The sequence below is a fragment of the Podarcis raffonei genome, chromosome 7, assembly GCF_027172205.1.
Source record: "Podarcis raffonei isolate rPodRaf1 chromosome 7, rPodRaf1.pri, whole genome shotgun sequence".
In the NCBI taxonomy this organism is placed as follows: domain Eukaryota; kingdom Metazoa; phylum Chordata; class Lepidosauria; order Squamata; family Lacertidae; genus Podarcis; species Podarcis raffonei.
The window spans coordinates 37966840-37994838 of NC_070608.1; the positions used below are offsets into that span (position 1 = coordinate 37966840).

The 27999-nt window shown below is 39.8% G+C and overlaps 1 protein-coding gene across 1 annotated transcript; it reads left to right on the forward strand.

Annotated features, from left to right (window-relative positions):
* The first annotated feature begins 3247 nt into the window (after positions 1-3247).
* LOC128417448 (kinesin-like protein KIF20A) lies at positions 3248-27434 on the forward strand. The gene is made up of 18 exons (XM_053396128.1): positions 3248-3496; positions 4173-4250; positions 5266-5385; positions 6540-6678; positions 6760-6944; positions 10326-10422; positions 11078-11251; positions 13059-13170; positions 15763-15834; positions 18398-18541; positions 19776-19944; positions 21724-21894; positions 22634-22773; positions 24054-24219; positions 24766-24871; positions 24953-25008; positions 25694-25813; positions 26267-27434. The coding sequence occupies exons 1-18, from the start codon at positions 3386-3388 to the stop codon at positions 26528-26530; spliced, it is 2424 nt and encodes an 807-aa protein (XP_053252103.1). The 5' UTR covers positions 3248-3385; the 3' UTR covers positions 26531-27434.
* Positions 27435-27999: the final 565 nt, after the last annotated feature.

Sequence of the window (27999 nt, forward strand, 5' to 3'; positions counted from 1 at the left end):
GATCAAGCTGCAAGTAAAACTAGGTATATGAGGGAAAAGAGGAGGCAATAATGGAACAAAGGCATTTTCTTTTTGAAGTAAAGTATTGATAGGTGTAAAGTGTTGTGCATATGCAAGTTTAGTTAGTAATTAAGTAAGTTTTCAGAACCAGGAGCTAATTCTTTTTATCTCACATTCTGGGAATTTGTGTTTTTTATGGGAGGCAATTGAAATACAGTTTTTTGCCAGCTCAGAAGTGCTGTTTACCATGCCTTTATCTTCCTGCTTGAGAAAAGAATAGGTTTGTTAGTACAGGTGCCGTTACCGTATTTTTTGCACCACAACACTCACTTTTTTCCTCCTAGAAAGTAAGGGGAAATGTCTGTGCGTGTTATGGAGGGAATGCCTACGGGTGGCATGCCTACGGATTTTCCTCCTCTAAAAACTATGTGCGTGTTATGGTCAGGTGCGTGTTATAGAGCGAAAAATACGGTAACTCTGTGCATGCACTGAACTACTCTTCTACATGCTGAATAGACATTGATGGTGGGTCCAGATTCATTTTCTGACGTCATGTACTCATTTTGTAGGGTTCGATGATATGTCTTTAGTCATTCTGGATCTGTAAAATTAAGAGATTCTTGCTCAACATCAGAGGCTGGGGAAAAGACTGTAGCTCAGGAGCAGAGCATCTGTATTGCATGCAGAATGTCTTAGGTTCAATTTCTGACAACTCTGGGGAAGACTGGGAATTGTTCTCTTTTTGAGACCAATTGGAGAGCTGATGTCAGTCAGTGTAGACAATGCTGAGCTAGGTGGACCAATGATCTGACCCACTAAAAGGCCCTCCCTTATGTTCCAGTGCTGCCTGGCTCAATAGTGGACCTGTTGAGACTTGGTTGCTGCCGCTGTGCTTCGTTAACATGGCTACTTGTAGCCTGTTCATGTTCTGGTGAGCAAAAACAAAACAACAAGAAAACCCTTAATTTCTTGGAACGATAGCAAAGTGCGGAAGGTGGAACCAGGAACCTGGACTTGAATTCCAGATCTGCCATATACCTGTACTCATTTTTTAAACCTTGACAAATGAGTGGGGAAGGAGCAGTCGTTGCTAATACAGTGGTACCTTGGGTTACAGACGCTTCAGGTTACAGACTCTGCTAACCCAGAAATAGTACCTTGGATTAAGAACTTTACCTCAGGATGAGAACAGAAATCATGCGGCAGCAGCGGGAAGCCCCATTAGCTAAAGTGGTACCTCAGGTTAAGCACAGTTTCAGGTTAAGAACGGATCTCCAGAACGAATTAAGTTCTTAACCCGAGGTACCACTATAGTGATCTTCCTTTGGTGCCTTGTCCTGGCTGTGGTTTTTTATCGTTTGGAAAGGCTCTGAGAACTAAATTCCTTGTCACTTACTATTACTTTTTGGTTAAAATCCATGTGGGTGGATTTCCTTCACATAGCCAATTCCAAGTTTTATTACGGCAAAAGCCAGTGACACTAAACACCACAAGATCAAACAAAAAGAAATCAACAACAACATCAGACAAGAAAAAAAAAAGGATTACACAAGGGAACTTCGCAGTGTGCCATTCAACAGAGGAGATTTACGCTTCCTGATTACTAAAGTGCAAAATTTGGCCACCTCATATGATATTGAGCTTGAGGAATCTTCCAGAAGGTATTTTCGTAGAATTTCGGGGGAGGATTCCAAATAATGTTGTAGGGGTATAAATTTTGATAAAAGCGGCAAAATAAGTTGAACTCGCTCTTCACTATAAAATTCGCAAAATAGAAGGATGTGTGTGACAGATTCTACCTTATTAGACATACAGGGGCAGAGACACGCATGCATTGGTACCCGCGTGAATTTGCCGTACAGCACTGCTGAGGGCATTGTCTCAAAGCGGGCTCTAGAGAAAGCCCATCTATAAGCTTCGTTAGTGATGTTAGTTAAGTGAGGGGCAGTTGCAAAATTAGGCCAAGCTTTTAAACATCTATATGTCTCCGGGAGTAGGGCGTCTTCTTGTTGTAATTCGACATCGTAAAGTCTCTGAGTGATAATTGCTTTTGCCTTGTTCAGAGTTCCAATAAGAAGGTTTTCAGGGTTTAGGCCAATTTGTTTGATCTTATTAGTTATTTGCATAAGCCAAGGAGGATAGGGAACTGCGGCCAGGAAGCAAGGTAACAGTCCCTTAGGATTGTAATGGATTTTCAGCCAGAGGGATATTGCTTGCTCCCAGACTTTTAATTCCACTCTGGGCAGTCCTGCCTCTTGCCTTAAGACTGCATTAGGTGTACACTTTGGGGTAGCAAATAATGATCTTAAGAATTTTGATTGTACTGTTTCAAGGGTCTTAAGGTTGGCAGAGGGGCTAATTTGAGAGCCATACAGGAGTTGGGCTAAAGATTTTGCCTGAAAGACTTTTAGGGCCATCGGGAGGAAGCCAGCTCCTTTCCTTCTGAATAATGTAAGGATGGCATTTGCACTTCTTCCTGCTGATATAGCTGATGTGGTCAGGTGTGTTGACAATTTGGCATTATAAGAGAAAGTAATGCCTAAGTATTGGAAGGTCTTAGTCTGTTCAATGGCGTTTCCCTTTACGCTCCAATTATCTTTCCTGAAGGAGCGGTTAAAATGTACAATTTTGGTTTTGGCAAAATTAATTGTTAACAGTTCAGTGTTACATTGGTCACTAAACTTTCCTAAGGCACGTTTCAGACCCACTTTGGTTTGAGAGAGAAGAACAGCGTCATCCGCATACATTAAAACTGGTACTTTTCTGCTGTTAGAGAACACGGGGGGGTGGGTTTCGATTTCACGGCAACAAGTGACCAGGGAGTTAACATAGATGTTAAATAAAAATGGGCCTTCACATAGCAAACATCGAGAATTGTAATATTGAGTTGGATCCAGAGTGAATTAGTCATTTATATCAATGAGACATCCCTTAGTTACACCTAACTTCTCATGCTGATTTCAGTGCAGCCGAAGTAGAACTTACCGTATTTTTCGCTCTATAAGACGCACCAGACCACAAGACGCACATAGTTTTTGGAGGAGGAAAACAAGAAAAAAAAATTCAGAATCTCAGAAGCCAGAACAGCAAGAGGGATTGCTGCGCAGTGAAAGCAGCAATCCCTCTTGCTGTTCTGGCTTCTGGGATAGCTGCGCAGCCTGCATTCGCTCCATAAGATGCACACACATTTCCCCTTACTTTTTAGGAGGGAAAAGTGAGTCTTATAGAGCAAAAAATACGGTAGTTGTTGTAGATACAACCCATTGACTTCACCAGGAAGTGATCTATTGTCCATAAAATATGTATATATACACTTGTGTCTTGTTTAAAAGTTGGATAGTGTACAGACCTGCTATTTCTTTTCCCCATCTTATACGGTAAAAGAATGAATTGTCAGAAAAGGCAAAGAATAACATCCACTTCTGAGGGTATGGCAGAATTGATGTCTATGGACTCATCAGAAGTATCCAACACCAGAGATGAGCAGGAAGAGGAGGTGGGCTGCTTGCTATTAATTTCATAAACATTTGTGTGGTTTTCTATTGGTTGTGCATAGCAAATACTTAGTATGAAAACTCTGTTCCTTTAGACATTTATTTCAAAGACTAAAAACCAATCTGCAATAGACTTCGGCATAGCCATTGACTTATCAATACCAACATGGACAAGCTGACTAGGGCAAACGGGGGCAGTTTATTTAAAATGGACTGTATTAAATGCTAGAAATTTATCAAATGAAGACGCAGCTATTAAGACTTTACAGCTTTTGAAATTTAAAACTTCCCTCAGTTTTAACTTTGCAGTGAACTAAGTAGGGGAAGCAGTCGGGTGTTGGATATGTGCATTTTATTGGCGTTTTCACTGAGTTCAAATAGGATTTGCAAGACATATAATACCCTCACTGTGCCACTCTTGGTTAAAAATGCAGTTCTATAATTGTATTCTCAGGGGCGGGAGGGGTGGAGACTATCTGAGTGTTAAAGAGAAGGAAAGTTTTAAGGTGGAGAAGTAATCTCTTTGAGCAGAAGTCAAAGCTTAGGCAAAGCAAGAAGACAAATGACAGGATATTGAAGACTGATAATACTGAAGTATAAAGTAGTCATGTAGAACTTTAAGAACCATCTTTAATATTTTCACAATTTCAGCCTTAATTTATTATTCTTTTTTTTAAGGTGATGTATCAGCCACTGAAAGTATACTTGAGAGTGCGGCCGTTTTCTAAGGCAGAGCTTGAAAACAATGAAAACCAGGTTAGTTGTGAAATATGGCATCATTTTTTAAAATCTTTTGTGGGGAATTGGATTCAAAAACAGTTTGGGAAATAGAAATCTTTAACCTATTTTTTTGTCTGTAATATGCTGTTTGGTGGTCCTTACCTACCCTTCTCCAAACTCCATCGTTACAATGAGGTTACATTGCCTTAGTATGCATATAGTTAATTTGCTTATACTTGCTGTGAGTCACCCTTCACAAGATTTGGACACTAAAACAGCTGAATAAGCATGACATATATAGCAGTCTAGGTTTTTAGATGATGATGCTTAGATAACTATACCACTGAAATGCTCCAATGAGACTGTTAGAAAACTGGCTCTCTTGCACCAGAGCATGGGTAGGCAATGTGGTAACCTTCAGAGTTTGTTGGGAGTCCCACTCCCATCAGCCCCAGCCAGCATAGTCAGTGATGATAGGAGCTATAGTCCAATGCCATCTAGGGAACACCATACCCCTGATCTACAGTAATGTTTGAAACTTTGCATTTAACTACACTACGTCAAAGTGCAGCTTGCACACTGACGCTGCATGCATACCACACATTTAAAGCACATGACTGCCCCTAAATAATCCTGGGAACTATAGTTTAAGGGTGCTGAGCAGGGCCGGCCCACTCAGGAGGCAAGGTGTAGCGGCAGCTTCAAGCTGCATGGGGTAACAGATCACCTTGTTCTTGATGTAGATTTTCCCTCGCCCCTTCTAATCTGGTGAGGAGGGGGACGCCATTTTAGTGCCAAGTTTTTTTGCTGGTCCTGGTGCTGAGAATTGTAGCTCTGTGAGTGGTGAACTACAGGCCCCAGGATTCTTTGGGAGAAGTCACCCGCTTTAAATGCACTTGAAAGGTACAGTGTTTACACAGCGGCAGAATCGCATGCACCGAAAGCTCACAAATGAAACCACGTCAGTAAGTGTAAAACAGGTTTGTAGCATGCAATTTAGTAAGCAAAAATGTTTTAGGAACCTGGTTTAAATAACTTGTGTGCTCTTAAGGACTGTTTGATTATTGAAAATCAAGAAACGGTGACTCTTCACGCACCTAAATACTCTACTGCTATGAAGAACAGTGAAAAGGGAATTGGACAATCGGTGCATCAGTTCACCTTTACACAGGTAAGTTCTCCACCACGGCCAGTTTCAGTGAAAATAAATAAATAAAAGTGCATAAAGCAGTCTACATTAGAACACTTAGTGCAAGCTGCTCCTGTTTCAGAGAACTCAGAGCAAAATAGAGCTAACTCCCAAACAGATGCACAGGACTTCAGCCTTAAAGTGCACCATTACATTAATTGCACGCTGCTTTCCTGTACTGTATAGTAAAGTTCTTAAAGGTGTTTATTCTTTTGAACTTCATACCAATTGTATGGAAAGTGACAGTGGGACAGTGAAAATGGATTCTATGTGCTCTAATGGTGGCTAAGAGACCAGTACTGTTGAACTGGAGGAATAGAAATATGATTCCGCTTAATCAGTGGCTTGACAAACATGACAATATTAGCAACATATGAGCAGACTGTCTATGGACACAGACTTTCTTTGGATAAATATAATGATATTTGTAACAACTTTATACAGAATATATGAGGTTGTTGTTAAAGAAATTTGTGTTAGGATAATAAGACTATACACATTTGTATATTTGTGGAAATGTAATGAAGTATTTTTCTTTAATTTGAATTTTCATTCACTTTTTTCTTTTTTTCCCTTCTCACCACTTTTCAATAAATGAAATTCTTCTAATAAAATATCAATAATACTTTTAAGAGGATTCAGTGGTGCATTGCTCTGAGGATCAAATTGGCCGTGGCATGGTATGACTTGTTATAAGCAAAGCAATTAAACTACTTTTCTGTGCCAAACTGGATGCAACATGAATCTATAAATAACATATTCTATGGCGGTTTTTTAAACATTATCAGTAGCTGCTGAAAGTTCTAATTTGGATCAGAATAATTACACTTGGGTTTGGGGGCTAACCCTTCCCCTCCAAGTCGTTCCCCATTCTAATCACCCTTTCCCCAAAGTTGCTATTTGCCTCATGGGGAAAACCATATAGGTATCATTTGACTTCATGAGGCAAATGGCAACTCTGTAGGAGAGGGAAGGACTGGTGGTGAGAAAACGTTAAACTCCATGGTCCCAGCTTGAAGTAGGCCCCTATGGATGCTACTATTAACACTTCAGTTAGTCAGAGATCCCACTCACACCTCATGTGTACAGTTTGCTCCTCACTGTCCCTGTAAAACTTTTTCCTATTCTCTACTTAGGTGTTTGGACCAGAGACTTCTCAAAGTGAATTTTTTGAAGGCACAATGAATGACATAGTAAAAACTTGTATCAACGGAGTGAATGGACTTGTGTTTACCTATGGTGTGACTAACGCAGGCAAAAGTTTCACAGTTCAAGGTATCCAATTATTCTTCATGGGGTCAAATACAAACGATCTAACAATGGCATGTATTGAAAAGAGGCTCATTGTTTCTGCAGGCTGTTCAAAAGACGGTGGTATCCTTCCCCGCTCTCTTGATCTCATATTTAACCATGTAAGGGGAAGACAGTATCCAAAGATGGACATAAAACCATGCTTCAGCAATCTTACCAAGAGGCTAAATGATATGCAGGTTAAGCAAGAAGACTCCATCAAAGCTGCCCTTCTTGCTTCTCTGAAAGAGGTTAGTGGCAAGCACCCTTCCAGATCCTGCGTTAAAATCCACACCATGTAGAACTACACATTCCTTGGAAACCCCAACAACAAATTCATACAGCCTCTCAAGGGGGCTGGTTTAAGGGGGTTCTGGACTATAGCACTGCTGTAGTTCTTTGGGTTAGATTATGTGGGGTGGAAACACCGCAGAAAACAGTGGCAAGGATGGGCACTGGTTTACAGCCATCTTAATTTCCCCAGAATTCCTCTGGATCCTGAGATAGCCACCTAACCTTGCACTTCTCTTTGAAACACTGGGACATCTTTGAAAAATGTGGGTGAGATTAAAATGTTTTGGAAAGGAGGTTGGCACCACTGGTTATGGGGCTTTATGGGAGCTGTTGGCTCCACCATTGCCACATTATGCTGTTGGAGAGCAGGTTCTCAAGCTTCCGAATGCAAATGAGGTGGTGGCCTTGCTTCTCATAACTGTAAGAAAGGCGTTGGGGCATAATTTGATTAGTAGAATGTCTGTCATCTGGTGGGAGGGCCTTAAGTGTTGTGCTCTGGAATTGGCCCCTCCCTTTGGGTGTTCAGTTCAGTTCAGTTAGATGGAGGGCCAAGTTTGGCCATCACTGAGGTAGAGAAACCAACTGTCATTCTTGCCTCAGGGTGTTGTTTTAATTTCTCTCAGACAGTATGTTATTGTGTTACAATTTTCTTTATTATTAAAACTTTATTTAACGTATACGTGAGCCGCTTACTATACTGAAAGAAAAGAAACTCTGATGAATAATGGTGGAATATCCTGTACTGTGTGAGTGAGGAGATATTCCCAGTTTGATAGGAGGATTGGTGTTTTTTTAATTACCCCCTCCCTCCACAACAAAAAACATCCACAGAGAAGGCTTGCGTGCTTGTTTTAAAGTCATTGTTCTGTAAGTTCTTGAGAATACTGACATCTTAGATCTTGAAGGTTATGACAACGTATTCGGGTGGCATGCATACTTGTGGTATGGCAAGGTTAAAGCACATAAGGCATTTAAAAACCATATTGTCAGGAAAGCACTATTCAATGTTTGGATAAGATATAAAGACTTTCTGGAGAGTAAAACCCCAAGGTGGTTATCACCTATGGAAGCGAAAGCTACGAAAAAACTTAATATGGAGGCCAAATGGCCAAAGTATTGGGAAATTTTGGAACAGGAAGGTGACAAGCTGAAATTGCAGAGTTATGAGAAGCTTAAAAGGAAGGTGCGAGACTGGTTACATTATTTTCAAATAAGAGAGGTTTATAACCAAGACGAAAAAATTGGTTTCCAGGTGGAAAAATCAAAATTAGAAACAGAATTGTTAGAACCCAATGCTAAGATATTATCAAGAATGTACAATTTGCTGTTGAAATGGAGTACTGAGGAAGAAACGGTAAAATCTGCTATGATTAAATGGGCACAAGATATAGGACATAATATTATGTTTGCGGACTGGGAGCAGTTGTGGACCACTGGGATTAAATTTACGGCATGTAATGCCCTAAGAGAGAATATTATGAAAATGATGTACATGACTCCAGGTAAGCTTGCAAAAATTTACCATTTGCCCGATAATAAATGTTGGAAATGTAAAGAAACTGAAGGTACATTCTTCCACCTTTGGTGGACGTGGCCAAGGATTAAGGCTTTCTGGGAGATGATTTATAATGAAATGAAAAAGGTATTTAAATATACTTTCGTGAAGAAACCAGAGGCCTTTCTCCTGGGCATAGTTGGCCAATTGGTGTCAAAGAAGGATAGAACTTTTTTTATGTATGCTACAGCAGCAGCAAGAATACTCATCGCAAAGCATTGGAAGACACAAGATTTACCCACTCTGGAAGAATGGCAGATGCAAGTAATTGACTATATGGAAATGGCTGAGATGACTGGCAGAATCCGAGATCAGGGAGAAGAGTCGGTGGAAGAAGATTGGAGGAAATTTAAAATTTATCTACAGAAACATTGTAAAATGTATGAATGTTGATGACATTGAAATGAAATGAAGGGGTTCTAGCAACAAGATAGATAAAAATTTGAAATTATAGATTTGGGAGGTAAAATAATTAAGGATAAAGTAATAGGATATGAATTTGCTGAACCAACTTTCAAAGAGGGATACAAAAAAGGGGAGGCGTGAGGAAGTCAGGAAAATAAGTTAATCAAAGATGAGCAATTAGAAAAGAGGGATTTGTGTTTTTCTTTTTTTGTGTGTTTATTGATTTTTTCTTTTTTCCTTGTTAGGTTAAATGTTTGTACTTTTGTATTGTGAAATTTTGTATTGTTGTGTTTTATATTTCCCCTGTGTTTTTACTGTTCTTTGTTTGTTGTTTTGGATTTTCTTTATTGTTAAACTTAATAAAATATTATTATATATATATATAAAAATTAAAGTGATTGTTCTGTAAGATGCTTCTGAAAGGTTGGAATGAAAGTAATTTATAAATAAATACTCTGATTTTTCTTTTCTTCATTTGAGACCACTTCCGAAAGCAGGAAACATGCATGACTGGTGTTTTTAGCTTCTTGTGCATTTATGCACTCATGCCACTGCTGTGCATGTTGTGTGCAACAAGTTGGCTTTATTCTCCTAGTCTTATGCATTTCTAAGGTGTGGTAGTTCTGAGTGCTGAATCATGCTGTTCACTTCAGGAGGAATCTTTAGCTATTATGATATTGCAGCAGAGCATCCAAGGGGACTTCTCAAAGCATTTTCCTGTTTGGCATGGAGGTCTACGGAAGGAAGGAAGAAATAAGATAAATACCACTATGGATTTTTTCTCAATCCCTTAGATCAGGGGTGGGGAATCTGTGGCCCTCCAGATGTTCCGGGACTCCTGTACCCATCAGCCAAGTCAGCATAGTCAGGAATGATGGAAGTTGTAGTTCATGCAACATCTGGAGGGCCACAACATACTTTCCCTTTCTTACATATCTTTTTCAGTCTCAACCAAAGTCTGACTTTCATCTTGAATTCTTCTTGGGGATGAAAGTGTTTCTCTTCAACCAGGCATTTGGCTGTTTAACATTCTATAGTTTTAAAAATGTGTTTGTGGGAGGGAGGTTATTGGTTTGTTTTTGTTTTATTATATATTTTGTATTCTCATTTTGTATTTTCCTGTTGTGAACCTCTCTGGGATATTTGGGTGAAGGGTGGTATACAGATTTAATTATTATTAATAATAATAATCTCAAAAATGCACTTACCTTGAATTATTGGGAATATCCCATTCAAAATTGATTTAATTAGAAACTATACCAGTTGCTTTGTTTTTAAAAAACTTAATTGGTTGGTGGATAGCTTGCCTCCTGTAGAAATTAAAAGATGTGAATACAGAGTCAGCAACATAACCTTGACATTTTTGTATTTCATCAAGGATACTGAAAATACTTCAAAGTCTATCACATCTTCAAGTGCATCAGGCTCAACTTCTAGTAGCTGTAGCTCACCAAGTTTTGTTTTGAATGAATCAGGTAATGGGTGAATATTTGTGGTTAAAAATGCATATAGAATTGTGTGAAATGGTCGCTATAGCATTGCTTACTAATCGTATAAAAACAGGATTAATTTTTGTAGGATATTGGGGAAAGAATATCCCTATGTTTATTTATTAAAATATTTGTATATTGACTTTCATATGCAATATCACAAAATAAAATGATTAAATTCAGAGCAGGCATTTAAAAGAATCCAGCTGGTACTGATGTTTAGCAAAGGCCTCCAGGAATAAATGTGGTTCCAGCATGTGCCAAAGTTGTCAGAGGGGGAGGTGGTTCCACAGGAAGGGCATTGCTGTTGAAAAGCCCCCCCTCCTGGTTACCACTAAGTGAATCGCAATGCAACCAGGAGACCTCATCCAATGATTTTAGTGCAATAATGTGTAGTAATGCAAAAGTATGTGCCTTGCACCAAATGCTTAAACAAGAATGGTGCAATAGCTGTCCTGGAAGGAAGTATCCATAAATGAGAACAAAAATAGCACATACCTTCTGCTGCTGTAAGTTGTTTTAAACTGTTTCTGATACTGTGTTTTAATGTTGGAACGCGACCTTAGGGCAAAGGGCAGTTAAATAAATTTAACCTTACAATAAACAACACTCCCTTTATTCACCATCCTTGAACGTTTAGATTCTGAGGTTTATAGCAAGTGCCCCAGGACCCTAGCATCTGTTTGGGTTTCTTTCTTTGAAATCTACAATGAGTACATCTATGACCTACTGGATGTAGTGCCTGCATCGAAAAATCAGAAGCGCAAAGTTTTAAGGATATGCGAAGATCAGGGAGGAAACTCTTACGTAAAAGGTAATGCTGCAACTTTGGTGGTACTGCTTCAAAGGAATAATTACTCTTTTGGGTCTCAAGAATCTATCTAGCCCAGATGTTTTCAACCTTTTTGAGTCCACGGCTCCCTTGACCAACTACATTTCTTTCTGTGGCACCCCTGTGGGGTTCAGGAGCCCAGTTATGTCACCCCTCGCCTCCAGAGCTGGCAGCCTCTCACACTTGTCAAGCACCCTCCCTCCTCTCCCCTCTCCTTGGGACTCCTATGGGCAGCAGCTGCTGCCATCCCTGGTCTCTGAGCTGCTCCCCCCCCCCCGTCGCCCCAAATAGAGGTGTCTCTCAGAGGCACCATTTGCCTGCAGAACTTACAGCCAGGGCTGATGCAATAAACAGCTGTGCAAGCCTTTGGGAGGCAGAGATGCAAGAGGGTGTCGGAGGAGGCAGGTAAGGAGAGAGGGACAGTGTTGCTCATGGCATCCCTGACCATCATTCATGGCACGCTGGTTGAAAACCACTGATCTAGCCAAATACAGTGGTACCTCGGGTTAAGTACTTAATTCGTTCTGGAGGTCCGTTCTTAACCTGAAACTGTTTTTAACCTGAAGCACCACTTTAGCTAATGGGGCCTCCTGCTGCTGCTGCTGCACCGCTGGAGTACGATTTCTGTTCACATCCTGAAGCAAAGTTCTTAACCCGAGGTACTATTTCTGGGTTAGCAGAGTCTGTAACATGAAGCGTATGTAACCTGAAGCGTATGTAACCCGAGGTACCACTGTACTATTTCTTGGACAGCTTCAGCTGCATGAGGAAGGTCTTGACACCAGGGGGCGCAGCTTTCCCACTCTCAGCCAAATTTAGCAAGTAGTTGCAAGACCAAATAAATGTACAGAATGCACTTGTAAGCCTTGATTTCCATTGTAAATAATCTAAGGTGTAATGAAGTTAGCCCATGTTTTTGTTATGTTTTATCTTGAAAAGGGTCCACGGATGGATTGCTTTGAGCTGTTTGGTTATAGTCACTGAATACAGATGGCCAGTTATGGCTCCATGTGCTTGAGAATGGTTAACCTTCCCCCACCATTTTTATATCATGGCTATTTGTGCTGTTAAGGAGAACCTAGGGGCATCTGTAGTGCTGGTGAAGGAGTTTCTGAATTCAAAGCCAACACACATCCGTTTTCTTCCCTCCCCTGTTCCCTGCCAGCTGCTTTTAAAGCAAATTAAGAGGTGCGAGATCAGTTATTGATCACCAAAATCTTGTTCATCTTGCATCTAAAAATAATAGTTCTATGCTGCTCCAACTCGTGAAGACAGACATGTATTTAAAAATATGCCATTTTGTTTATGTATTACTGTTTTTATTCAAAAATCCAAAAATCCATACTTTATATCTGTGGTCCTTCAAATTCTGGTTTGATTCCAGTTCAGTATAATTTTAAAAACAATAATATTTATTGCTTTTTTACATTAGGTGTGGCTATCCTGTGACCTTCCATATGTTGTTGGACTACATTTCCCATCATCCCTGGCTGGGGCTGATGGAAGTTGGAGTCAAAGAACATCTGGAAGGTCACACAGGTTAGCCACCCTTGCTTTAGGCTGCCGCTGTTTCAAATCTATCTTGATCTCCATTATGTTCTCACACTTAGGTTGTAACCTTACACCCATTTATGTATATAAGTAAAACTTTTTGAACTCAGTGGGTCTGGTTTCTTGTGTAAGCAAGTAGAAAAGTGCTGTATGCTGTAAACGTGCCAAAATGTTTACATACTGCTGTTTTTCTGATGGTTATGCATACTTAATTGTATAAAATACCTTATTTCCCCAGACCTAAAGTGGATCAGTATAAAGAGTACAGATGAGGCTTGCAAAATTCTTAAAGTAGGAAATAAGAACAGAAGTTTGGCATGCACCAGGATGAACCAACAATCAAGCAGAAGGTTTGCGGTCTCATTTTAGATGTTCTTGTTCCTTAAGGAGGTGGTGGTGGTTATTGGGTTGTTGTTGTTTTGGTTTTGATTGTGTATTTTGTGGTTTTATATTTTGATTTTATTCTGTGAACCGCCCTGAGACCTCCTAGTATAGGCCGCTCTATAAATTCAATAAATAATAATAAAAATTGAGGCTAATGGCATTACTAAGACCACAATTAACTATGTAGGGTTTTAAACCAGGGGTGGATAGCTCTGTTGGTTAGAGCATGGTGCTGATAATGCCAAGGTTGCAGGTTTGATCTCCGTATGGGGCAGCTGCATATTCCTGCACTGCAGGGGGTTGGACTAGATGATCCTCAGGGTCCCTTCCAACTCTGATTCTATGATTTATGGGCTCACAAGCCAGTTTGGGCCCATAAGGCCATTTCCCCGACAGCAAGCACACCTGTCCACCAGCTGATGCTACTGGGTGATGACAGCATTCTTCAAATAGCAGCTCTCTGTGCCCATGGCAAGTTGCACACCTGGATTTTCCCGTTTTTTATACAGCACTAGGGGCTGCTGTTTAGATCAAAATCTTAAAACCTGCTTGATGTGTGCAAGTCACTGGCAGCACCCAAATGAGGGTGAATTGGTTCATATCCTGCGACAGCAATGCCCCTTTCTTGTTCCTAGAAGCATATGCTATTTTGGACTTCCTGGCTAGAAGGATCTCTGCTTGTGGAAAAATCAATCATTAATGTTGAGAACTATCTGTTCGTTAATGATCACTCTGCTGCAACTCGTTTGTGTTGTGGTGTTTCCTAGGAGACTTGGAGAAGGAGACTTAGCCCTTCTTAATTGCAGAAGGGGCCTGTCTAGCCCTGATAGATAAACAAGACTAGAGCATGGCCATCCACACCCAGTGTCCAGCCATTTTTGGTTTTGGAGAGAGTATGTGGATATCCTAAACACTGCATTATTGGCCCTTGCTCTTTATCCTTTCTACTGGCACTAGATTTATTCTGGAATCTAGCTGCCAATTTTAAAGATTACTTTGTATTTGGTGTGTTGGGTTTTTTTTACATAATCTAATTTAAAGAAAAAGTAATATATTGCCTTAACCATAACCGCTTAACCTCTCTATAATTAGCTTAAAAAAATAAGCATATGGGATATACCCACATGCCAAGTTAATTTCCAAATATTTCCTCCAACCGGGGGAAAGTCTGGAAAATATGGGACTTTTCCCATCTTAGGGGAAATGATGGGACTTCTGAATTTGTCCCATTGATCTGTGTGGACCTTAGACATAGCTAACTTTTTTCTGATGAATGCTTTTGCATGTTAAATATCTGTGCACATTGAAGAACAGCACGTTAAGAGTATTATGAAGCTTTGGCATCTGAATATAATTCTAGGCAGAGGTGTATCATCAATTATAGAATGGTATGGTAAAATTTGGGACTCTACTTTAATGGCTAAATTGACCTCCTTTATCAGACTCAAAGGACAAAATTAAAGTTGGGATATTTTCAGGCAAAAATGTTTTATTGATCATTACAGGAGATATGTTATCCAGTGCACATTATGGAGTCTTGATGTTTTGATATAAAGAAATCTATTTTTCTATGGGTGGCTTGCTGTGTTATTAAACAGTAAGCCCACAACTTTCATGGGGCTTATGTTCTGGGGATCACGCCTAAAGCCAAAATTATGTATAGTCAAAACACATTGGGTTTGGGTTCAGTGGTGGGTGGGATTGCCAAAGTTTCCACCTCTGGATGCCCACCCCTTTTCTGACACTTTTCAAATTTTGTATAACACATTTTGGCCAAGCCTGTAAAGTTAAATGTTCGTAAGTTGCTTGTGTGCTGTATGCCAAAATTTCAGTTAAGTAAAGTTTATATGCATTATCTCAATATGACTAATTGTAAGATACCTTCTCTTCTCTTCTCTCTTTTTTTAAACACCCCACCCCATCCCATTTTGAGATACCGTCTCTTTATATCTTCTACTTTTTTAAAGCTATATACTTTGTAATAAAAAAGGAATAAAAAACTCTAAATAATATTAATACTTCCAGACAGATGTCAAACAAATATATATGTGAATTGATTCAAGCACTACATCAGTTAAGCCCCACAGGAGAAAGTAAAGAAGCACAATATAGAGCATAAAGTAAAGGTAAAGGTACCCCTGCCCGTATGGGCCAGTCGTGTCCAACTCTAGGGTTGCGCGCCCATCTCGCTCAAGAGGCCGGGAGCCAACGCTGTCCGGAGACACTTCCAGGTCACGTGGCCAGCGTGACTAAGCGGCATCTGGCGAGCCAGCACCAGCGCAGCACACAGAAACGCCGTTTACCTTCCCGCTATAAAGCGGTACCTATTTATCTACTTGCACTTAGGGGTGCTTTTGAACTGCTAGGTGGGCAGGAGCTGGGACCGAACGACCGGAGCTCACCCCGCCGCGGGGATTCGAACCGCTGACCTTTCAATCAGCAAGTCCTAGGCACTGAGGTTTTACCCACAGCGCCACCCGCGTCCCTATAGAGCATAATACAAAGTAATTAAATAATGACATGATTAAAAAATTGAACTTGTGTCTCTTTTCCTCCAGTCACAGTATATTTTCTATTCGACTGCTCAGCTTGAGTGATGAGAGTGTGCCACGAGTTCTTGGAGTCTCTGAGTAAGTGGTTTTTTTGCTTCTGCTAAATATGTACTACAGTGAATCTTCCTTTGTGTGGAGTTATAGCACAGTTGTTGAAGACAAAATAGTGTTCTCAGTTTTAAACTATGCTAAAGTGCAAGCATTTTTTTACTGGCCTATGGTTGGAGCTCCTGTCTTTGGCACTGGAACAATGTTGAGACTTTGCTTTGTAGGTCTCACTGCTTTCCTGGTGCAGAGAAAGTTGAGTGAAGACAAAATCTTCTTCTTTGTAAATGTGCTTGTACAAATGCCACAGTGTGTTTTGATTTTGCAGTATGTAGATCTTTTTCTCCTTGTGTTTGTGTAGCTTCATCTATCAAGGTGAACAGGGTAACTCGGTACACAAACTGATTGTATGGGAATGTCATGATAAGCCAAGGTTTATAGCAGGTAGAGAACCTTCAGCCTGCAGGCCAGGCCAGGCCTGCCATTAGTTCATATTTGGCCTACAAGGCTGTTTTTCACCAAACCACCTGTGTTCTCCAAACCATCATATGTGGTGTCAGGTGTGAGGCAGGTAGAGAACACACCTACTAGTGCACAAGCTTTGGCAAGAGAAAGCGAACTTCAAGCCTGCTGAACTGGCTGCACTAGCGAGTTCCAATGTTTGCAGAAAGCAGGCTTTGTGTCAGGCTTCGGAGGTATGGCTCCCCCCCCCCTTTAGCCATGCATCAGCAGAACAAAGCAATTACCTTGCCAGTTTAAAAGTGTTTAATGATCACAGCAAAAGAACAACGCAGCTATTCTGGGAGTAAAGGTGCTCCCAATTAAGTTTTCCTCCTACTTCCCCCCAAGTCATCTCCGTCACTTCCCCCTTCTTGCAACCTGATCTCGCAACCACTGGAGCCTTCTGTGTAGCAACCTTATCAGCTCTCCTTACCCTTGGAGAGAGAGGCTGGACACTTTCCAGCGAAGAAGAGTCGGTTCTCTCTCTCTCTCTCTCTCTCTCTCTCTCCCTGTTCTGCTTCTCCTAGCTGTTCCCCATTCAGCTCTGCCCAGCTGTTGTTTTCCGAACTATGTCCCTCTGCAAACCAATTCTCTAAATCTATACTGCTCCACTGTTCCTGGGTAGCTTCAGGATCCTGGTTAGGAGCAGGAAGAGGGGGAGGTTCCCACAATTCCTCATCAAAGCTGTAATCCTCAGTCTGGTCTCTGACACTTTGGCTTCACCGTTCATCAACAGATGGGTGGAATAGTCAAAGCCTTGGGCATTTAAAGCATCACATGGGGGTTTTTTTGCAAGAGCTGTGTAGTACTTTGAAGTCCTGATTTTGGAACCCAACCACCCGACATCATTATGATATCAGCTGATTGACAGGTGGGCAGCCTCCTGCATCAAGTTTTGTCTACAAGCCTAGAATTTTATAAGAGTCTGGCCCACAGAGCCAAAAAGGTTCCCCACCTTGGTTTCTAGTGCCAGGAACAAGCTGAAGTGAGCTAAGTCCCTGAGCATACCTTCTTTCCCATGCAGCTGGGAAATCAGAAGCATTCACTTCAAATTCTAGTTAGCTACAATTTGCTGTTTTCTCTGTTTGTGGAATTGCAGTCAACATTAACTGTTCAGTTAAGTAACAGATTAACAGTGCTACAAAAGGGAAACTGTCTTAAGGTGTCAAGGGATATTAATATACAGTAAACCCACAACTTACATGCAATTAACTTGTGTGTATTCAACTTTATGTGCATGGCAAAATAATATTATTATTATTTATTTATTATTATTATTATTATTATTATTATTATTATTATTATTCTTCTTCTTCTTCTTTTTCTTCTTTGAAACGGGACAGGATTTGGAGGGAAATGAGCTTGGCAATCCCACCCACCATTGAACCCAATGTATTTTGACCATACACAATTTTGGCTTTAGGGACGATCCCCAGAACGTAACCCCTGCATAAGTTGCAGGCTTACTGTAAATATCGCATCAATCTGTATTGCATGTTTACTTGTTCTGTTTTCGTAATTGATATACGTATGTATTTTATTGAGATTTTAATTTTTTAAAAAACCAAGCCAATTTGATCACCTGTGGTTTGAAGTTGATTTGCTTCAAATTAATTGTAAGTGTGGATCACAGTCTATGGTTCCAGAACAAAATGACAGTAAAAGCTTAGAAACTCCTCCTCCTGATAGGATGGGGCAGTTCAGTGCAGCTTCTTACTGTCACAGTAGTCCATAACTTTGTGACATGCTTATCAACAGCTGAAGGTGGCCATTGGAACACACCTACCCCTAAACCCAGTAAAAATACAGGGTCAATAATAAAAGTTATTACTTGACAGTGTGTATTTTACTTGTTAAAAATACTATGAGCCTGTGTTGTACCAGGCTACCTAAAATTCAAATATTGATTGATGGATTGAAAGATTGATAGGAAGTCCTTAGATGTTTTGTGTTGTGTCTTTGGTTTGTTGTGATTTTGTTTTCATTTTCTCCATTTATTCTTTACTTAATCTTTTTGAACTGTATGTAAAAACGCGAATAAAAATTAATTCCAAAAGAAAGAATGATATTAAAATCAGCTGCATTCTTTGTACAGACTCTCTCTCTGTGACTTGGCTGGATCAGAACGATGCCATAAAGCACAAACCTTTGGAGACAGACTGAAAGAAGCAGGCAATATTAATAATTCTCTTCTTATTCTTGGAAAATGCATTGCAGCTCTAAAGCAAAATCAAAACCCTAAGTAAGTGACAAAAGTAAATCTTCACACCAGTTTCACATAAAACTGTTTAGTCTAACCTATTGTTATACGTTTATATTCCCCAAGAAGCAAGGTGTCTGTTTCATTGGTTAAGAGTGCTGAAAACATATTTTAACATTATTATTTTCGTTTTTTTGTATGCACACTTTTTATGAGGCAGCCACATTATGCTGTCCTCCAGTCATTAACAGCCTGCATTTTTTCTGTGCTGCTTATGCCATTTCTCTGTTTTCAAAAAATCTCTGTGTTTTTTCAGAAGAAAGGAAAAGTAACACAGCCTTCATCGATACAGACAGTGCTTTTTTTCTTAAAAAAATGTTTAGGGGTACTCTCATTTTTCTACTCATATTGAAATACTGCCCCTCAATGAGGCCAAATTTAGATTTACAAAATGTTTAGGGGCATGTGTACTCCTGCGTCCCCCCCCCAGAAAAAAAACACTGGGTATAGATGCCGTTAGCACACCTTTTCTGTCTTTTGGGGGTTTTGACATGGTCAAAACATATTAAGAAAATCAGCCTAGTACTTCTCAGCAGGCATTCACTATGACCCTTGCTATTTTATGACTCAATTTTATTTTGTTTTAATCTTTATTTTAGTTATTGCTAAATGATTTCATGGCTATAATTACCGTATATTTTAAATGAAAGAGGTATAGTGCTGTAACACCATAATGCTATAACATTATAGTACTACAGTCATACCTTGGAAGTTGAACAGAATCCGTTCCAGAAGTCTGTTCAACTTTTAAAATGTTTGAAAACCAAATTGCGGCTTCTGATTGGCTACAGGAAGCTCCTGCAGCCAGCCAGAAGTCGCAGAAGCCCCATCGGACTTTCGGCTTACAAATATAGTTTGCAAACTGGAACAGTCGCTTCCAGGTTTGCAACGTTCAGGAGCCAAAACATTTGGGAAATAAGCTGTTCAAAAACCAAGGTACAACTGTTTAACATTTTTGCAATATAGTGTTATAGCACTATTCTTCTCTTTAGTTTTTAAAAAATAAGTAGATGGAATAGTCTGTTGGCAATAATTAAAATGAATGAATGAATGAATGAATATGGGACCAATCTGTTGAGTGTGAAAACAGCTATGTCCTAATAAGTATTTGATGTGCAGATAAAGGGCAGATAGCAATCACACATGTCTGAATTCATGTTTGCTTTTACAAATCATGCACATGTTGAAATTAATGTTAATACAACTTTCCCTTAAAATTAAGGCCAGCACACATTCCCTTCAGAGAGAGTAAGCTGACCCGCCTCTTCCAGCCATTCTTCTGTGGTAAAGGCAAAGCTTGCATGATTGTCAATATTAACCAGTGTGCTTCTACCTATGATGAGACATTGCATGTCATGAAGTTTTCTGCTGTAGCAAAGCAAGTAAGTAAAAGGCTGTGCCCTTCACAACATACCCCAAGCACCATTACCTTGTTTTTTCCTGGGTGAATGCTACTACTAATAATAATTTATAATAATAATTTATTATTTATACCCCGCCCATCTGGTTGGGTTTCCCCAACTACTCTGGATGGCTCCCAACAGAATATTAAAAATACGATAAAAAAATCAAACATTAAAAACTTCCCTAAACAGGGCTGCTTTCAGATGTCTTCTAAAAGTCTGATAGATGTTTATTTCCTTGACATCTGAAGGGTGTTCCACAGGGTGGGCACCACTACTGAGAAGGCCCTCTGCCTGTTTCTCTGTAACCTCACTTCTCATAGTGGGGTAACTACCAGAAGGCCTTTGGAGCTGGACCTCAGTGTCCAGGCTGAACGATGGGGGTGGAGACAACCGTTTGGAAATTATCTTCTTTATGAGCCAATGCTTCCTGGCTGAGGTGTCTCCATGCCAAGTAGCCTGTAGGATCCTGACCTCTTTACTAGGAACACTTACTTGCTTGGGCCATCTAACTGTAATGCACGACAACATAAAAAAATGTAGCAGCTAGTCTTACAACCTCAAATATAACATGCCTGATATATATTAAGACTCTCATGTCTTCTGTCGATATTCTGAGTCTTCAGCTCACAGCAGCAAATATGTGTGTGTGGTGTTTTTGTAGTTTTAAGGCAGCCCTGTTTAGGGAAGTTTTTAATGTGTGACATTTTAATGTCTTTTTAATCTTGGAAGCCGCCCAGAGTGGCTGGGGAAACCCAGCCTGATGGATAGGGTACAAATAATGAATTATTATTATTATTATTATTATTATTATTATTATTATTATTGGCATACCACCCACTCATATAAAATACCAGGGTTGTATACAACAGCGTATACAAATGCAATAAAATATAATATACCATAAAACAGCACAAAATAATTGTAATTTGCTCATCTTGGAAAAAATGTTGAAACAATTGAATGGGCCTGTTTGGTTTCAAGAGGAGTCTGAAAGTTAGCAGGGAGGCTGTTTGCCAAATGGCTGCTGCTGGTGTGTTCCACATCATGGGGCCAACGACACTAAATGCCTGGCTTATAGTTGGAGCTGGCCAGGCTTTTAAAACACAGGCAGCAACTACAGGACTCCACTGGATGATCCCAGAGACTGAGTTGGGATAAAATGGCTCAAGGTATCCTGAACCCGAGTTGTACAGGGCTTGACATATTAATATAGGGACACCGAACCTGGCCCAGTAACCTATGAGCAGCCAGTGTAAACATTTTAGCAGGGATGCTTTATGTTGTTGGCTGCCTGCACACATCAGCCACCTACCTGCTGCATTTGCACTTGTTGGAGCTTTCAGACTCCGAAAGGAGGATAGAGGGGTGGAGAGTCCAAATTTAAGAAACAAAAGAGCATACCTTACTGCTCTCTGTCTCTTAAATCTTAACCTTACCTCCTCTTTGTGTAAGTGGAGAAGACATGCATGTTAGAAGGCCTCAGCAAAAGCACGCACATGCTTGAGTTCTATGTGTGTATATGAGCTGCAGTGTAAACTGTGAACAGATATGCCATGAGAAATGCATTTAAAGCTTGGTTCCTTAGACAACTGAACTTTTCAACTTGCTTCTCAATTATAATCATTGCAGTGTACTTCCCAAAGTTCTAAAAATTCCCTTTGTGGCCTTCCAGGGCAGATAACGCAAAACTACAATTTATTGTGAAATTGTGCTCTTATTTGTAATTTAAACCACTGACACAGTATTCTTTTTCAGGTTATTCAAACATTCCAACACAAAATATTTGATTATTTTCCCAAAAAATATATTGGAAGGGATGATAGGCCTATAGTGCACTTTCATGACATATCTGCAGAGCAGCTTCCAGAGGATTCTTGTATCTCCTCTGAAGAAGAGGAAATAGATATAACTATTATGAACCATGAGGTAATGTTTAAAACTATTTTCAGACGATCTGGTGCATGTTTACTCAGTTGGAGATAAATCATCTTAATAGTGTTAAAAATTAATGGATTGATTCTTAAATCAATATAATACTTTGTTTGGACTGTTTTGAGTTGTGTTACCTGGCCCAAATCCTTAACAGACTGTAGTGGTTAGGGACGGGGAAGAATTTAAATTCAGTTTGCATTTAAAGCTGAATTTATCAAATCCACACTTTCTGAAACAAAATGAGAACTAAAACACAGTCCTTCAGTTTTTCCACTTATCCGAATTTTTTGATGCGGTTCTTCAAACAAACAAGGTTTTACAAATTTCTGCAAAAATATGGAGAACTTTTTTAAAATTAGAAAAATGAGAAAGTGAGAGAACCGTAACTGGCAGTTCCTTCCATCCCTAGTAGCAGATAGAAATCACTAAGTATTTTCCCAGTTGTGTAATGGGTTTCTTAGCCCTACCAACCTTGGCTGATTAGCCCTTAGGGCAATGTTCCCCAACCTTGTGCCCTCCAGATGCTTGGACTACAAGTCTGTGCTGGCTGGGGCTGATTGGAGACATAGTCCAAAACATCTAGAGAGCACAAGGTTGGGGAAGGGAGGCCTTTGACAGGAGGGGGGGAATGGTCTCCCAGTCCTACTCTAATGAATGGCAAATGTTAGCTCAGGCACCTCATGCTGTCTTCTGCTCTTGATTCCACGTTCTTAATTTGACTTCATTCTTGCAGGATCTCTTGAAAATGACAGAGATCTTGAAGAGCAAGCTGATTGCAGAGAGGCAAGGCAAGCTGCTCCTTGAGGTGCAAATACGCAAGGAGATGGCCGAAGCAATGTTTCAGCAACTGATGGAAACAGAAGAAGCCTGGAGGTGAGCCTAAAGACTTTGTAGCTGTGAGGAACTGAAAGGCCCCAGGCACCCACCACTCCAAGCATGGCTTAGCACATCATCAGTTCTAGAATAAGGCATCATTTTTACGGATGCCTTATTCTAGGACAGACCACTGATGTACCATGATCTTCTGTTTTGTGTTGCATGCTGGACTATTTCAAAGCAGTTGGTTTGAAAATGCCTTGCTTTTCCAAATATTTGTGCAATAGCTTTCTAGCAATCATTTAAATATATTCTGTGATAACATCCAAGTGTTAGAGACATCTGCTACTGTCTCAAGTCCTCTTAGCTAAAATGATTTTGTACTACTATACTTGTATGGAACCAAGAACCATGTGTCTTGCACAATACAGTGGATGGCCAATATAAGAAATTCTATTAGCCATCCTTCAGCTTAATTCAATGTTTATATCAGGCCAACAGCAATGGGACTGTACTACTAGAGTGATAGGATATAATAACAATAAATAATAAATAGTGGGTTTAATTCTGTTGAAAATGGTGGGCATTCACATTTCTAGTTTCTTTCTGAATGGAAATCTGAGTTTCACTGTTCGATCCAGTGCACGTTTACTAGGAAGTAAGGTATATTGTAGTAAATTGATTTTACTTCTATGTAATAAAATTATAAGCCTGTCTTCATGCTGCAGTTCACGTGGCCACAGCAACTCCAGCATGATGGCAGACCAGCAGGCTGATGACCAGGGAAGCTGTTTAAAGGAGATCCGGAGGAACTTCAGAGAGTAATTTTGCAAACTGCTCTCTGAAGTGTTCCTACCCTCCTTTAAAGTAGGAGGGGCTGAGCTATAAGGAAAGGGAGGTGGCATAGCTGTGAGGGAAGGCTTGGGCAGCCTGTGAGGGCATAGGCAAAGGAGGGAGGGGTAAAGGGAGGAGGGGTTGGCCAGATGTCAGTTACTATGAGGTTAGTCCTTATTCGTACAGAAAACCTCCAGGAAACATGCATGGGACATAATTTGTGATTTCTAGCTATGGGTTGGAACTGGAGTTCTTCCCATTAAATGAAATGAGGGCTTCTATATAATAGAAATGAGATAAGAGACATATTTTGACAATTCCTCTGTGCTACTGCTCAGAGGGAAGATCTTCTGACCTCAGGTGCAGGATAGATAAAGGGTGCTGGGATTGGAGACGGATGCATTTTGTACCCACCCCTATGTAGGCTTGTTAATTGAATCATTAGTATAGATAATTAGTAATTAAAAGTATTTTGTCTGTCTCTCGTTGCTAATACTATCCAGTAAACGCTTAGAAGATCTGAAAGAAAGGTATGAAGAAAAAATGGAGAGTAAATTTGAAATGTACAAGGAGGCCATAAAGAAGCATGCATACATGTGTGCAATGGATCAAATTGAAAACCACTATGTGCCAGTAGAGGAGTTCATTGCTGAACAAGCAAAGGTCGAGGTACTTATTCTCTAAAGCTTGTTATCTTTGTCCATTGTACACGCTGGCATTCTTTCCAAGGTATCTGCAGTAATTCTGTTAAAAGGTTAAGTTGTTAAATGAAAGCTCTGAAAAGGTAAGAGGTTATATTGGGCTGTGGTTTTTTGTGGGAGAGAGTGATGTTAGTTAATCCTCGTGACTTTGGATGTGCCTATGTATTTTGAAATGTTGTGTGCCCCCAAAATATTTTGACAGGTGTCAGCCAAAAGTACATTGTCTGGTAGTATACCAATAAAGTTTTAGACATGAAAGGGTTCCTAAATATATTTAAATATTAGACCAAAGTGGGATGTGACACAAATATGTTTGTTTTCCAAAGCTCATCATATTGGATAAGGAAATAGGTGCTAAAAGTTATCTTAATTGTTGCTTAAAGTGATGGTGGGGCAGGGGAGAAGAACAGCTAAGCTTTTTTTTTTTTAAAGCACATGCTGTTACTACAATAAAATGTACCATTTGAGTAAATTATTATGATTCAAAACTATTATAATTCATCTTGTTGCTCAGGACAGAGAAATGAAAATACTAGAGTTGAAAGCAAAACTTGGTAAACTCAATACCTTGCCTTCAGAAAGTCCTAATTTAGACTCTGCAGAAGGGAACATTGATCCAGGTAAGCAACCTGCATTCTTGAGCTTAAGTTTTTCCCCCTGAAAAGTGGTCCAAATATTCTTAGCCTTGTTTTGCTTCACAGATCTTAAATGCAATGCTTCAGATGCTTCGCAGGGACGATGTGATGAGAGAGACAAGGTAACTTCCTGATTCCTTCCGCGGTCCCTCCCAATTCTGTTTCATTATCAAAATATTTCTTAGAGCTCTTTGATCAAGGGGCTGGTAAAATAAGTAAGGTGGGGATGGGGAACCTGTGGTGCTTCGGTTGTTGCTGGACCATAACCCTCACAATTCCTGACCACTGGATGGGACTGATGGGAGTTGGGAGTCCAGCAGTATCAGGGTTGGGGGCTACCGGATTCCTAGAATCATAGAATCATAGAGTTGGAAGAGACCACAAGGGCCATCGAGTCCAACCCCCTGCCAAGCAGGAAACACCATCAGAGCACTCCTGACATATGGTTGTCAAGCCTCTGCTTAAAGACCTCCAAAGAAGGAGACTCCACCACACTCCTTGGCAGCAAATCCCACTGTCGAACAGCTCTTACTGTCAGGAAGTTCTTCCTAATGTTTAGGTGGAATCTTCTTTCCTGCAGTTTGGATCCATTGCTCCGTGTCCGCTTCTCTGGAGCAGCAGAAAACAACCTTTCTCCCTCCTCTATGTGACATCCTTTTATATATTTGAACATGACATCCTTTTATATATTTGAACCCTGACCCTACAATAGAGCAAAATCATGGTCAGTCAAAGGTTGCAGCAGAGAGTTACACCAACATGACTCTCCCTTTAATCACTAATTGTAACAATAAGATTGTTTTGCAGCAAATAAGATCCTTGAACTTAAAAGTAGAGAAATTAAATGAAATGTTGCAAGATGCCAATGAACTCTACAGACAAGCAATGGAAGAAAATAATAGACTTAAGCAAGTGATGATGCATAAGGTTAGTCACATGGCTACTAAAGCTGCATTTGACTGTTCTCTCTCTCTCAGCTATTTCTCCTGCTTATGACTGCTATACCTGTTAGTCTTAACCTCCTGCATGACTTGAAACTGTCTATATTTCAAATTTATCAGGGTAAGAAGATTAACTTGAAAATGCAGTTTTGTGTTCTCTTCCTATTCAAGCTTTTGGTGAGCAAATATAGAAAATAATGAGGTCTTACAATACATTTCATTATATTTGAAGTAGATTGCTGTACATACCAGCTAAGCAACAGAGGTATCGTCTTGACTGAGAACTGGCGATTTCAAGATGGCCTCTAACCTATTAGAAAATGTTTAACTACGTATTCATTTTGGCTGCTCACCTTCAGAGGATGCCAGTGAGATCTATTAAAATCAGTAAATGCCAGGACTCATTCTACCTCTAATGCATCCTTCCATGGCTTAACAGGAAGAAGAAGTCAAGGGTCTTCAAAACCGGGCTAAGCATGGCAATGAGCTTGAAGCCACAGTGTCTCTTCTACAAGAGGAGCTACATGAAAGCAAAAAACTCCTAAGCACAGATTCGAAGCATCAGAAATCCAAGAAGGGCTTCTTTGCAAATCTGAAACATACCCTAGCAGATGTTCCTAAAACACTCGGTGACAAAGACTCAGAAAAACCTGAGGCATCTTCTACAAGCTCTCACAAGGGACCTCAGCAACACACAAAGTAAGAGAGTAATTAGGATCCTTCTTGGGGAGGATTTAATGCAGCTACTGAATTAGTACAGGTACTGAATTGGTGGTTAATCAGAGAAGGCAAAAGCACTGGAGGCAATTTCTAGTTTGAAAATAAAATGCTTTGCTGAACATAAAGTTAAGTTAAGCATGGCTTAAATGTGGCCTCAGATTATCTTGTTGCTGTATAGTGCTATCTGCATCAAGAATGCCAGAACACATTAAACACACCATTGCTTATGTTTTTCTTGTACTAGGATAAATTTTGGAAGTTCCCTTGTTTTAAGAAATATACTTAATGTTCAGATCACAATATCCATTATCTCAGCTTCAGGACCATTGTAAAAATGTATAGAATGAAGCTACATGAATTCTGTGATTGAATTGCTTTCCTTGTATGAAGAAATTAGATGGAAATGTGTAAAGCAGCCATTTTATACATTTGCTAATAAAAATGTTTACCAATACTTGACAAGCAGCAGCAAATGAACTAAACACAATTGTCTACGGAAGCATAGACTTAATATAGTTGCTGCCATATACTGTGGTTGTCTCCTTATCAGGGGATAACAACTTAGAAAATACTCAAAATTTGCCAGGTTTGAAATTTCAAGAATGCTTATTTATTAAAATCACAATAAAATGAAAACAGTATTTACAGGTTGACAGCCTGGTTGCCAGTTTGTCAACTGGATTCCTTCATTTAAAAAGAGTAAATATCATGTGTACTACAAAAATATTGGTTTGTGCAACTGAACATAGTTAGAATCACAATGTTCCTATAGTAACCAAGTTGTGAATAAGTATTTTGGAAAAGTCTCAGCATGATAGAGAAAAAAAACAACCCTTTTGTAGAAAGCTGAGGCACAGAGTAGTGAGATCGCATCCTGTTTATAACTAGTGCCCTTAAACCTGATTTTCAAGTGTCTCCCCCACCCCGCATCCTACTTAGGTAATATGTGCAACAAATTGTATAGACTTGGTTATAATAGTAGCTGGCTGTGCTTTCTGATGGGAATGTTGTGTTAGTTGTGCTTTTTAAATTTAAACATTAAATTGCCTAATGTTAGAACTAAAGTGCTGCCTTTAAAAAGGGCAGCTTTATGAGCCACACTGGTAGAAAGGTTTCTGGCATGACTCTAGGGTACACTTCATTTAATCCCTATCAGATTCCTACTTGAAAACAAACTATAAAGCCATATACAATATACCTTTAGATCATCAGGTAAATGTACTGCATTTCAAATTCTACAGGTAGGTCCTTTGAAGGGAGGTAATGTGAGCCAGAAAGACTGTTTCTTGCTTAAAATCATGGTTAGCTCCTGGGGGTTGGGGGGAACCACTCTATTATGATGTCTCGTTCACTTCATTTCAACTGTGCCAATTCCACCTTGCTCTATACTTATGTAAAGAGACTACAGCAGCTTTTACTGTTTAAGCCCCTTCATCCAATCCACTTTTACAA